Raw genomic sequence first — 13,175 nt, forward strand, 5'->3', positions numbered from 1 at the left:
AGCTGCCAACTAGATAAAAAAGAAATAACTTGAGTAGAAGGTGTTTAATCACAGGAAAACAAGGATGTTACATGAGACAACAGGAAACATTCCAATCTGTCTTAAATCACAGCATCCTAAGAAACAAAAGCAGGATGATTAAGAGTTAGGGTGAAAACTAGAGCCTTCTTCCTCAAACAAGCCACATCTTTCAAGTCTCCAAGTTCACATGGTCACACAGCAAGAGTAGCGTACTTACTATAGTTGAAGCTACACATACAGGACAGTGCTAAAAGGGCAGTTCTGGGACATCAGAATTAATAAGGCCTAGCCTTCACCTCCTAGCTGAACACAAGTGCTTGTAGAACTTTTTCCTACAAGTTTGGGCATTTTAAGGACCCTGTTCTGCCTGCAATCCTTGGCATGTGAATACATTCAAGGCTGCTGCACCATAGTCTTTTCCACAGCTGGGCCACCTAGCCAGGCACCACTTTTCAAAGTGGAGAATGTCTTTATTTTTTTTTTTTTTTTTTTGAGAGACCTCTGACTGTCCATCAAATGCGGATGAAATAAGCCAACAAATCCAAAACTTACTAAAGCTGTTACAGGTCAAGCAGATGAGTGTATACGAAAGGATGACTAGCATAGTTGTACAAGCCTTATTCTGGTTTCCAAAGGAAACAAGATCAAGTTACACCCACATACCCACCTATATTACTGACAGAACAAGAACTGCTAATTTTGAAAGATCCTTAAAATAAAATTTGCTTTTCATGCTTTGCGCTATTTGTCAACTTTGACACTTCAGTCAGCTTGAAGGATAAAAGTTAAACTAATCAAATCTGTGCCACTCAGTTAATTGGTCTAAATCTTCATATAAAATGCTGTTCTTCTGAATACACCTTTAAAACTTTATGTATCAGCTTTTTAGAAAAGAAACCAGATGCAGAATCAAAAATTTTCTTCAGATAATCTACCCGGATACAAAATATACATGTTATTTCTCTAACAAAAACAGTACTTCAGCTGAAAAAAGCTACTCTTTAAAACAAACAGAAGTTTCATACACTTTTCTCACAGAATATTGCCATCTTGTCCCAAGGTAAATATTCTTGCAGCAAGTGAACTAGTGTGCGATAATTAGCACAAAATAAAAACCCAGAGAACACAAGACAATCTAATACTTATCATGAGTGAGAAGATCAAGGACAATCCTTTAGTCTCCCTTTAATCTAATATGTCCTCATGAAGATGAGTTTATTTTTCTCATCATGTGGGTTTTAATTTGAGGTTACAACAAAGACTTGTTTTATAGCAAATTTCTCTGCCAAGATTGTGAATCAAAGATATCCAAAATATCTTTGGAACAAACACATCATCTCTTTCCTGATGCTTGAAACCAGGAACATTTAAACCCAAGCCTCAAGGTCCAAGTATGTATCTCCAATCAACATTTTTTTTTAAAAAAAATTGCAATATTTCAGTATTTGTGTTAGCTGTTCATAAAAAGAAAAAAAGAATGAGTCAAAGCTTTTCTGAAAAGCTGGAACACATCTCTAAAGATAAACAAACTTCTCTGTGCCATGAGAACACATTACTTCCTAGAACAAGAGCACTTGTTCCAAAGGAATTACATCAGAGAGAACTTCAGCCCAAAGTCTACAGCCCCAACACGTATCAGTAGAGGAGATGACAAACCGATTTTCTTACCTGTTTCAGTAAATTGCATGACAACGTGAATATATCAAATAAAGATGAATCTCGAAAGGAAGAGGCTATTTTCCTGTGCTTGGTCAGTGGATGAGTAGTATCCGCCTGAACAGAGAGCAAACCACTGCTTAGATGTTATTGGTAAAAAAAGAACAAGATAAGCAGAATACTTGAACCCTGTCAAAGTACTGGAACATCAAGGTTTTCCCATCCCCAGAACCATGTTACACCAGCTGGCTAAACTAAAGGGACATGTTATCACTGTAGCATATGCTTTTATTATAGAGCAATGGTTCTTTCACTGCCCTTAACCTTTCCACTGCTAAAAATCATCTTACTGACTTACGACAGAATATTCTACATATATATTTACAATGCACAGTACCACTGCATCCCTGCTACAAAGTAGAACAATTTTACTCTAACTTTACTCTTCCAAAGCACAATTAAAGGTAGTATTTTAAACAGCACTTAAATCATTTAGAAACTTGAATATGACTTTCTAAAATGCTCTAAATTCCTAAGAGTTAAATCCTACCTGAAGCCGTTGGGCAGATACATGGTCAACTACTAGTAATTATAAGGTCACTTACATATCCTCTCCTGAACCTGCACAGATGAGAAGAAAACTACAAGGAGAGTTAACCAGTGACAGTCAGTTTAGACTTTGTCACATCCGTTACAAGCTCCAGCACTGGACCTCTAATCATATTAGAATAAAAGATGACATATGATCTGGGAGACATATACACACATATGATCTTAAACAGCATAACAAAAATCATACATCAATTCAACTAATGCATTCTAAACATTGACTTGCAGAGGCTGCCAGCAGCACAGGCTGTATCACTTTGTAGACCACTTTCTCAGCAGAGGAGAAGACCGAAGTGATACTTTGTATCTTTTCAATTTACTTCAGCACAGGCTGGCAAAACATAACTTGCCACTCGCCCAAGATGAGTTATTTCATGGCAGCAAGTCACTGTAGTACATTTGGGAAGTCCAAGAACACTTGCATCCCAGTGCACATGCACACAATTTGACTCTCCATTTTGTTCGTGTTTTTGTTACTAGCCTGTTGCTAATCTTGGTTATACACACATTTCATCCAACATTGCAGCTATCTATAAAGTCCTAAATGCTGTGGGCTTCATTTTAACGTAATTAACCTTCACAGTGACCTTTGAAGGAGGCAAACGCTCTTGTCTCATTTTATGGATGAGAGAGGCCCTGCACAATACAGTAGTTGGTAGAAGATCAGAACTGACCCCAAATCTGTCAGATGCTCTAACCATAGGTCTATCATTCCTTGGGTCACGCTACTAGATTTCAGGCTCTTAATGAAAAGTAGCATTAGTTATTTGCTTCATGGTTATTAAAAATTTCATATTTCTAGGCTTGTGGCAAGTCAGCCACAAATTCTCTTTTCTCCACCATAATGCCACATAGTACAAATCAGTGGACACTTTCAGTACTTCTGAGCAAATCTGTGCAGTACTTTAGGATGAAAACTCATACTTCAACAAGAGTTACTAGTGCTCTATTTTATTTGTACTATGAGCTTTTTAAAATAAAAGCTTTAGGAAACAAAGCTTTAGCAAGCTTGGCTGTCACATAACATAATCAGAAGTTTAAAAAATTATCACAAAAATGCTGATGAGAAGCCCCACAGGTGTGTGTTTTGCCACATGCATGTACATGACCCCACTCTAATGAGCAGGCATGTTAACAGTTCTACTTCTGCAAGTAGTAGCAGTTTTAGATGTTCTAAGATGAGTCACTGAATCCCGCCCTGTGCAATTGCTGGCTTAAAGCATATTTATGAAAATGAGTAGTAAATTGTGGTAGATTTAATATCCAAGATAGACTTTGATCAAAAATCTCCTGCTATCTTCATTGCTTAAATAAGTATCACTCTGTAAAGATTCTGGAACTGAAATAGGTGAGTTTGTGCTGTTCCTTCTCCTGCGAGCAGGAGTCACAGCCCTGTACGAAGATGCTGACAGATGTGTACTGATTCACAGAGGTAAGGAGATTTGCTCTCATCCTTGATATGAGGAAATGAAGGACTGGCTCTCTGTGTAGAGTGAGTTAGAATCTGACAAAAGTTTATGTAAGGAAATTGTAACAGTAGTTACACACTGCATAAGAGTTAGGAGAAGAGCTACAGGATTTGATTTACTGACAAGGTCAGCCTTAAAGAATGAAAGTCAATTCTGGGTATGTAATGGTTACAGAAACCACTTGGATTACATTACAGGCTTGAGAATTTCTGTTTAGTAGCTCCCAAATGCTCAGAGGTGCTGAACTTCATCAGTTCCAGCAAAAGGAATAGGTGCTTTGCTCTAACCAGGACAAAGAGGACAAAGCCTCTTCCCACGTTTCCAGTTCTGAAAACAATTTATAATAAGCCTTCAAATCCCATGCAAGGATCCCATTCCCGTGCCAGGATTAATCTATACACTAGCAAAAACAAAAAGTTAGTTTCCTCAGTAAAATATTAAAATCAAAACCCTCACTCCCCCCAGTTAACTCTTGGTCCTTTCAGCAAAATTAGAAACAGTTCCATAAATGGTAACCCACTCCAAGTCACTTCTTAGGACAGCAACAGCAATCAGCACTGCCATGGCAAAGTCTGCTTGACTAGGAAATCACATAAGCTTAGATGGCATCAAGTAATGCCACTTGTTCCAACTTTCAATGTAACAAAAGAAAAACATACAAAAAAAATGCCATATAGAGGGTTCCACAGAACACAAAAAATCTAACCAACCTGTAAAGACTTCTACATCAAAATGGTACAACCTGCTGCAGCCTGCATGACTGGGTGCTGCACCAAGGACTCTGTGCGCCCAGTCTTTTTTTCTGCCAGCTCTCAAAGGCTAGGGCTGTACAAGGGATACAGTATTTGATCCTAATGAAGCCATGTTATTTGAGAACTGCCTGTTGGTAACACTGGGAAATTTGGTATTAAATGAAAGGACACTTAAAGTCTGCAGAATTTGACAGATTCTCTGTATTTTCTCTCTGGCAACACTGAGGATGGCATGTTCTATTCACTTCTTGACACAAGAATGCTCTAAGCTGAAACAATGCATGGAGTCGAAACCAAAAGACACTAATGGAGTCTTCAAGCTTGGGACCTTATCTTCCCTAGGTAGGTTTCACCACTTGCTCATCATTTTTGCTACCCTTTCAATCTCAGAAGACTACACCAAAATATGACAGAAGATGGAAGATGCCAGAGGGAAGCAAAATAATTCTCCATAGCACAAGCGGTAACAGTATCATATTACAAAAACACAGGACTGCTTAACACCTCCCCCCAAAAAAGCACAGAAGCACAGACACACAGGACACAGCAATATGAATGAGAAAATTGGACACTTACTTCACTGAGGAAGGCTGTAGCACTTACTTGATTAATTTCATTAGTTAGTTGGGACAGGATTGTCACTCCTATGATGCAGTGTTCTACACTATCCTGATGAAAGAAAAGGAGAACAAGGGTTAGGGTTAGCGTCAGGCTGTTTTCATTAAGCTTCGCTGTCATTCAAAGATCTTTTGCTCAGATGATTTCCGGACATGTTTGTCTAATGTTTCATCTTTGCAGTATCATGACTGGAAAAAGCCCTGCGAGCAATTCCAAATACAGAAAACTTTAAATGTGCTTTTTAAATGTGCTTTTAAAATATTTTACGTTGCTAACAATACAAAGGTTTCTGAGGGTTTGGTAAAGTGAGCTAATAAAGACAGGCTTCTTTTATTTAATAGTTTATCAACACTTTTGGTATTATCCCTAAACCTGAAAAGATTTATTTTTATGCCAAATTTTTAGCAACTTGCTTAATTTTGATGGCAACTGTGGCAAAAGGTGCAGAAATTAGAGATGCCAAATGAAGACTCTGCAAAATATATATACATGTATATTTTTAATACAGACTGTGAAAAACATGAGTAGCAGCTGATCAAATTTCACCACACACCAGCCCTACAATTCTACTGCTGACAAAAACAACTTATCTTCCAGTGAAGGGACCCTGTAACTTAACTAAAAATCCAAACCAACTTTCACAGATCTATCACCCTTGAAGTAAATGGCACATCTTTTCTTCTTAAATAATAAGTTCACTTATTTACTATTTTGCATTAATCAGCACGATATATTTAAGTTTGAGGGCTTGAAAAAAGAATTGCACTACTAGAATGCTGGAAGACTTGTCTTGTCATGCCATCAAATACTAATGGTGGCAGTTTCCAGAAATAAATCTCTGCCACACAAAGTTATGACAACTAGTAGGACAGGTCATTTTTTGGCTTTTCAGCTTCAGTAGTCGTTATTCAATAGGAAAAAAAAAAAAAAAAAGCATTGAAGTCTAGACAAAGGATACCAAGGTATAAGATAATAATTGAAAATATGTGACCTTTCAAATCCTACCAAGGTAGGTATTTATCTAAAAAAAAAAAAAAATCTGACCTGTAAAAACCTTGTGACATCTGTGATCACGTTCCTGAAGACATATTCATCCTTCTGACAGTCAAACCAGCCCAACTTTGTGATCCTGGCATATAATTGGATTAGTGCTTGTGTAACAAACGTTGCCAACTTTGGCCTAGTGGCAAGGTAATTGAGCACATAGTTCCCTGAAATACAGAGAAGAGGCATATCTGTAGACAAAAATTTTGCAGATGAGATTAGACTGACACTGCATTAGGAAAGAGTGTATTTTAGGAGACTGTTTCAGAAGAAAAAAGATCAGCACAGTATTGGATTAGATAAACACAACAGAACAAATCTGAAAAGTGGTTAGAGACTCAGGTAAGAGTTCTCCCGAAAAGCCCTCAATTTATTTTGTATAATCAGGTGAAGTTTGATCCTTTGCAAGTTCATGCAAATAACAAGAAAAGGTTGACAAGCTCTGAAGACCTCTCAGGTCTGAACATCTACCACATTTTTTTAAAAAAAAAAAGACTGAATAGCTTTCTGACACTTTCCTTGGAAAAAAGGAAGTATCAGTCATTCTCCAGGAAAGTGTACTGTGAAAGACTGACTGTTCCATTTTGAAATGCTCTAAATGGTATTTCAGAGACCCCCACGAAGGATCTGCACTTTTGAAATCATGCCCTCAGGAGAGTCAAGGACCATATATATTTTATATTCCAGAAGATATGTATCACAGCAACCAGAGCTGCTCTTACTCTGTGATCCCAAATGCTTGATCACTGTTTAGTTAAACAGGACACGGGAATGTTCCCTAGTCTTTAAAGCAAGAGTTGATTTTAGACTTGGATCATAGAATCCTTTATTTTTAAAGCTGCTTTCTATTCTAACTTTTCCCATTCTTCAGAGGGCAAGCCATGATAAGAACTCAGTCTGAGTCTAATGATCCCTTGACAACAGCAGAGCTATGAAACTGATGAGTTTTGGTCAATCTTGCAGGGATAATTATGAAACAGAAAAAAAAAAACTTGACTCACAAACTTTATCGAGATCTCCTTCAATGATTTGAAAGAGAAAAACAGAGAAAAAATCCTACATACCTTGTGAAATATAAAAGCAAACAAGAAGAAATACAAAAGAAATGTTCTTACTCACTGGATTTAAGATTTTTTCTTTGTAAGCAAGAGATTGTTATGGAATAATTATGAGATAAAGCATGACTTTGCACAATCACTTGGTTAAATGATATCTTGGACTCCTTTTTGCCTCACTTTTCTATGCAAAGGCTACTTCCTACAGAACAGAGCAGCTGCTCCAATATCAGTTTGTTTACAAGACTGCAGAGATGTCATTCCCTCACAACTGAAAAAAAAAATCTGGCCTTCAAATCTATTAGCTAGTGATATACATGAAGATGCTGCCTGAGAGCAAAGTTGCTTTTTCATTATATACCTTAAAATACCCAAACAACAGTGAAGTGCAGTTGTTTGCCAAAAGCCTCCCACTCCAGGTTAAAGTGTGCATGATAATCTTTCACATTAGGGTTAGCTTGGTTAGAAAAATTGAACTTACGAATGTCTATTCGCTGCTCCAACGGTAAAGGGTTGTTTGTGCGTGACACAAGTTTGGTAAGGCATGTAGCTGCCAATAACTGGGAGTAGGATGACTGTAAAGGAAAAAACCCACAAACAGTAGTTTACTATACACTTCAGAACAAGAAGATCAAGCAGCAGAGCAGAATGTTAAGCTAACTGCTCGCTGGAAGTGAAAGTCTAAAGCATTAATTGGCAAGTCTGAATGTTCTAGACAGCGTTCGTTGGGTATTGCTATACACACTAGGTTAAACCAAAACACTTTTTTTAAAAAAAAAATGTTTAAGAAAGAAAGGAAAAGCTTTTAAAGAGTAAGACAACAGAACTGCTACAGAAGGCAAGAGTTCATGTACTCCATATGCATGCTCCACACAGGAGAGGCAAAATGACACCTAGTAAGGAAGACTAGGTGCAGAGCTGCAGCAGGCCCAGGGTACTTCCCTTGACCCAGTAAAGTAGACCCAGCAGACTGGCTTCAGTAGTACAGCATGGGACAGCAAAGATTAATACCTATTACACTATGAGACAGTGGAACACAGTAAAACTCAGTATAAGTATCTTGTAATGGGTAAGTGTCACTCCTTTTCTTCATGGCTTCCTCCTCCTGGTTGTCCTATTCTTTACCACAGGCTGTTTAATGTTTTCTATTTTTGTAAACAAGGCTCTCATCTGATAGATATAAAAGCTGGATGTACACTCTGCCGTAAGTTAAACCTTGAAAGATCATGTAGCCAAGCCATTTTAAACATGATTTGTGCTGACACAAAGTAAAAATCAAATGGCTACTTAGAAAAAAGCTGAAGAAAGGTTATGGAGGATTTACTGATGACATATTTCATATCCCCTCTGTAACACTAATTCTGAAACACATGATCTAATTTTACCCATTTAAAATCACTAGATTACTAAAGCACCACTATAGGAAGGGGAATTTTCTGCAGAAAAATTCTAGAAGAAACATTGCTGTTTTTATTCTCCTATGAAGAGGAAACCTCTGTACACATATATCTTTCCTTCCCCTCAAAGCCAACAGGAGGCAGTGGTTCCTATACTGCAGTCTATGAATACCACTGCCATTATAATATTTTCAACTTAAAGCTTGTCATGTCTGTATGGCAGATGGTGAGGAATGCAGCAAGGTTACAAGACATTAAAACTGACAACCATTCGTAGTACCATTGCAGCAGTATAATTAGATATCAGAGCCAATGCTTTCTTTGGCAGAGGCTGTCCACAAATTAAGATACATTGCAGCATACTGGTTATACAATATAAACAGTGAATATCAGAACTTGGGGCTGTTACTATTATCAATGCCTGAAATACCAAGACATATTTTGGATAGTTTGGGGGTTTACATACACTCCCTCTTTCTAGAAGAAGCTGGCACTTGCTCAGGCAGTCTGGACTATTGGTGAATTCAACCAAGGCTTTCTCTGCCTGAAGCCGTGTTGCAGTGTCTGTAGTTTCATACAGCTGTTTGCACAGGTTCTCTAGCTGGGCTAGGCTCTGAAACACAGGAAAAAGAAATTAGAAACACAAAAGTTTACAGTTTAGTTAGGCAATAGTTTAACCCACAATCTATATACACACACATTTATGAAAAAGAAAGATGTTAAATTCATTTTGTTCTTTGGCCTATTAAATGAAGCCTGTATTTACCTCCTCAGGAATTTCATAGCCACCTCTGTTTAGATTTAGAGGACTCCAGATGGACAACAAATCCATGCTTAGACACCTCTCAGTATTTTTATGTTCTATGGTGTACTACACTTAACATACCACATTGCTTCCCTACTTTTGTCTGTCTCCCAAGAGTAGGGGTGAACTCCAACACTGCTCCTAGTACCCTAGTACATGTTTCCAGGCCTGAGTGAGCCACAACTGAGACTAAAGATGTCTGGAAAACAAGTGTGTTCTCTAACTATGATAATCTCAACTTACCCATTTTAAATACTGAAAAACTAACCCGAAACGTCAAGTCTGTTTTATTTGTCAACGTTTCAAAATGTCCACAAACTTAGTTTACATTCCCTTTACAAGGCACCGTAACATACACCAACGTTCCATGATCTCATATGAAATCTTATACACTACATGTGCTAAAAATACCTAAAGCAGAGCAGAACAAGTGATGAATAGTGGTATCTTTGAGTGGCATCTTTGTGCACACGTTAAAACCAAAATAAAACTACTAGGTCGATTCTCTGTGCTCAAACAACTAGAAAATATTTGCCATAAATTGTGATCCAGGCAGATGGTTTTCCTCAGTGAAATCTTAGGTGTCCTAGTTAAAGAGGGGCTTCACAGATGGGTATTTATTCCCTCAGGTTCCTCCTGATAGACTAGGCGGATATTTTCAGCTGTTACAGGGCTACATGCTAGGTTTGCAGGGGTAAATCATTACAAGCACATCATAAGTTTGTGCCTTGACTTCTTCATTTTTAAAAAGGAGGACAGCATCAGTTGCCTAATTTCTAGAGAAGAGAAATTATTATGCAAAAGCCAAGTTACACAGTCAGCTGACTAATTCAAGCACCACATCAGCCCACAGCTGAATGCCTTCTTATACACAAATACAGCAATTCAAGGCCAAAAATACACAGAAGTTTTCAATGCTCTGCTGCTGAGGTGATCATCAGATAAAGGGTGTTATAAATAACAGAAAGAGTGAACCTCTGCACTGCACCTTATTGCCTTGCATCACATTCCAAAAGGTTTTCTGTTAACTGTACCTTATGGAAAACGATGTCTTGTCAGCTTCACTACTCTAGAGAAAATCACTGCACCAAGAGCAGAAGCACTAGTGAAACAGGCAGACTGCCAAACAAATGTCCAGTAGATCCATTTTTGGGTTAATGCTATTCCAGAAAGCAGGAAAGCAGAAACATCTCCAAGGGGCAGTTTATGCTAAGACCAACTCAATTTCTTAAAGTGACTGAAAAAAGGCATCTTTCTAGTAGAGTATAAACCAGAGTGAATGAGGCCACTATGTGGGCTGCTATATTGCCCCTATTGAGTCTCTCTGCCCTAGAAAGGACAATGTACTGGGAAATACTGCTTTTCAAAGAACACATTTCATCCATTCCTTTGAGGAGATCTCTCCTCTAGCTTTCTTTGTTTGGCTAGTTAGTTTTCACTGTAGGAAAATGCAAAGTGACAAATAATTAGAATTCTCTCATAGTCCACTCTAGAGTAGTAAAAAGAGCAATGAATTTGTGGATCTTGGCTTTTTGTTCAGAGATAGGTGTCAGACTGAACTTTACTGAGTATCATACAGAACAGTTCAGTAGTTCAAGGTACACTTTTGTTTTTGTAAAGCCAAAAGCCAAGGACTTAAGCTCCTCAGAAAAAATCCTCAAAAATCTAATTTAAACTGATGCTCCAAACCAGAAAGTAGAGGAGACCAAAGATGGAACTAAATTAAAAGCACAGAAGTCACAAAATGAACAAGTAGATATTTCTCCTCGGCCAGAAACACAGATGTTACTCTCTGAACACACAGAATCTCAGAAGCAGCAGGCAGTGGCTGCAGCAACACACCGCAAGTGCACAGGATTAGCTAAGTGGCCACGCTGTTGGATGTGCAGCATGCATTTGTAGAGCTTTCCTTAACGCCTTATCGATCGGTTCCATTAGCTCTTCACTATCATAGTAACATTGTTCACATAACCCTGGTTAAGCATTTGGCAGCACCTGCCATTTCTTATTACAAGTCTATTTTTGTCTATTTAAAATTGGTGGTAGAGTTTACTTGCAGGAAGATGTTGGCTATGTCTATCATCTTCAGCCCATATACAAAGTATCATTCTCTCCAAACCTCCAAAATACTTGTGACCATTATGAATTCTGAAAGCTAGCATAAAGCAATTCTTCTACCCTGCCCTCTCCTGAAAGCGCACAGTTCTCTGCATATCTTCCTAGGCAAGTCTGCTAATCAGTCTGCCTTGTCCTTCCCTGAATACAACCTAACTCACAGCAAATACTTGGGGGGAAGGGAGGGGAGAGAAGCCAAGGGTATTCAAGGGTAGAGTCTGAAAATCTCTGCTAGGTAATGAATACATTTATTGGACAATAGTCCTTCTGCTAAAGTCCTTTGCAATTAAAGCGTCTAGAAATATATCGACATTCTTCAGATTTGTGTCCTGCTAATAAAGCAGGGCAAAACTAAAAAAATGGAGAAGTGTCATATAAACTCTGGTACTTTATACTGGGAGAGTTAGAAAACTTGTGGTTTACAAAACATTTGCAAACGCTTGCAGCAATAAGGCAATGTCTTTTTATGCAAACTACTGAATCACACTACCTACACAGAGCACACACAGTGGACTAAATTCTTGGGGACCCTTCCCACAGCCTGTGGTCACAAACTGAACTAATGAATACTGATCTAGAGATTGCATTTTACCAATCTGGAAAGAAAAAAATATCTATTTTAAAGAGATCATTGCACCTAGTTTTACATTATCCTGTTTTAATGCTCCAAGAAGCACAGACATGCTATTTTTGCCATTAATGAGCTTTTTCCACACCTCTGACAAATGCTAATTCTCCGCTACTGGTTTGAACTCAGTTGAAAGAAGCACAGCTCCTTTTGTTTAACACTACAGGCCACTGCCATGACAAAACACCCTTGTTTGTGCACAATGCATGATCGCTGCCAGCCCTCTTACAGTCTGAAGTTAGTTAACTCCCTCAGAGCCACAGAAGGAACATGCAACCTTAAGGACTCAAACAAAGCCACTTTAAAAAGCCAGCCTCAAACAACTGCGTGGTCCAGCTGCATCTCCATCTTCAACACTTTCAAGGTAGGCCTCACGTTGTGGTTGCCAATCCTCCCCCCCCCAAACATACACAATCACAAGAGACATTAAATCACAACCGTCTTGTTAATTATTTACAAGACAAAAACCGAAGGCAGCTGTAGTTAAATTATTTCTACCAAACATATCAGGTCTACAAAGTCACCAAGACTTCCGGCTACTTAACCGTTTAGCAGGTACAAACTCCTACTAGTTTCCAAGCGATTTCTTCCCCAGCAACATCCCTGTAGCAGCTGTGTTATGTCAATTCTACACAACACACTATACTAGGAATGTAACAGTAGTAAAGGAAGCGAGACAATAAAAATATTCTTGGACTTCATAAAAACAAAGAAAAAACACTCCTGCTGGCAACCAAACTCAAAAGGTCAAATCTCTCTCCTATGGAATAAAAATTAAATGGCTCTGATGCATCAGGAGCAGAGTTCCCCCTTCCCCTGCAAGCTTGGACTCCAAACAATGCACGAGTTGACACGGCCATGGCTTTGCCCCCAAATTGCTTTTGAAACACAGACTGTGTTAGAGGCTAAGCAAATGATTCAGCCATCTACTTCAGAAAACCCCAGCAAAAACATCTGGTGGCGGTGTTGAAGAAGTTACAGTTCCTGGTCAGAAGGGCAGTAAATG

General features: G+C 38.4%; 1 protein-coding gene across 1 annotated transcript in view; it reads right to left on the minus strand.

Moving 5' to 3' along the window:
- Positions 1–13,175, minus strand: part of XPO7 (exportin 7) — a 47,896-nt gene that overhangs the window by 22,804 nt on the left and 11,917 nt on the right. Inside the window, exons 2-6 of the mRNA XM_062597069.1 lie at positions 9,088–9,234; positions 7,706–7,799; positions 6,170–6,336; positions 5,084–5,176; positions 1,690–1,794 (exon numbers count right to left, since the gene is read on the minus strand). Of these exons, the coding sequence (XP_062453053.1) occupies positions 1,690–1,794; positions 5,084–5,176; positions 6,170–6,336; positions 7,706–7,799; positions 9,088–9,234 (606 nt within the window). The remainder of the gene's footprint in view (positions 1–1,689; positions 1,795–5,083; positions 5,177–6,169; positions 6,337–7,705; positions 7,800–9,087; positions 9,235–13,175) is intronic.

The sequence above is a fragment of the Rhea pennata genome, chromosome 28 (genome assembly GCF_028389875.1).
Source record: "Rhea pennata isolate bPtePen1 chromosome 28, bPtePen1.pri, whole genome shotgun sequence".
Lineage (NCBI taxonomy): Eukaryota > Metazoa > Chordata > Aves > Rheiformes > Rheidae > Rhea > Rhea pennata.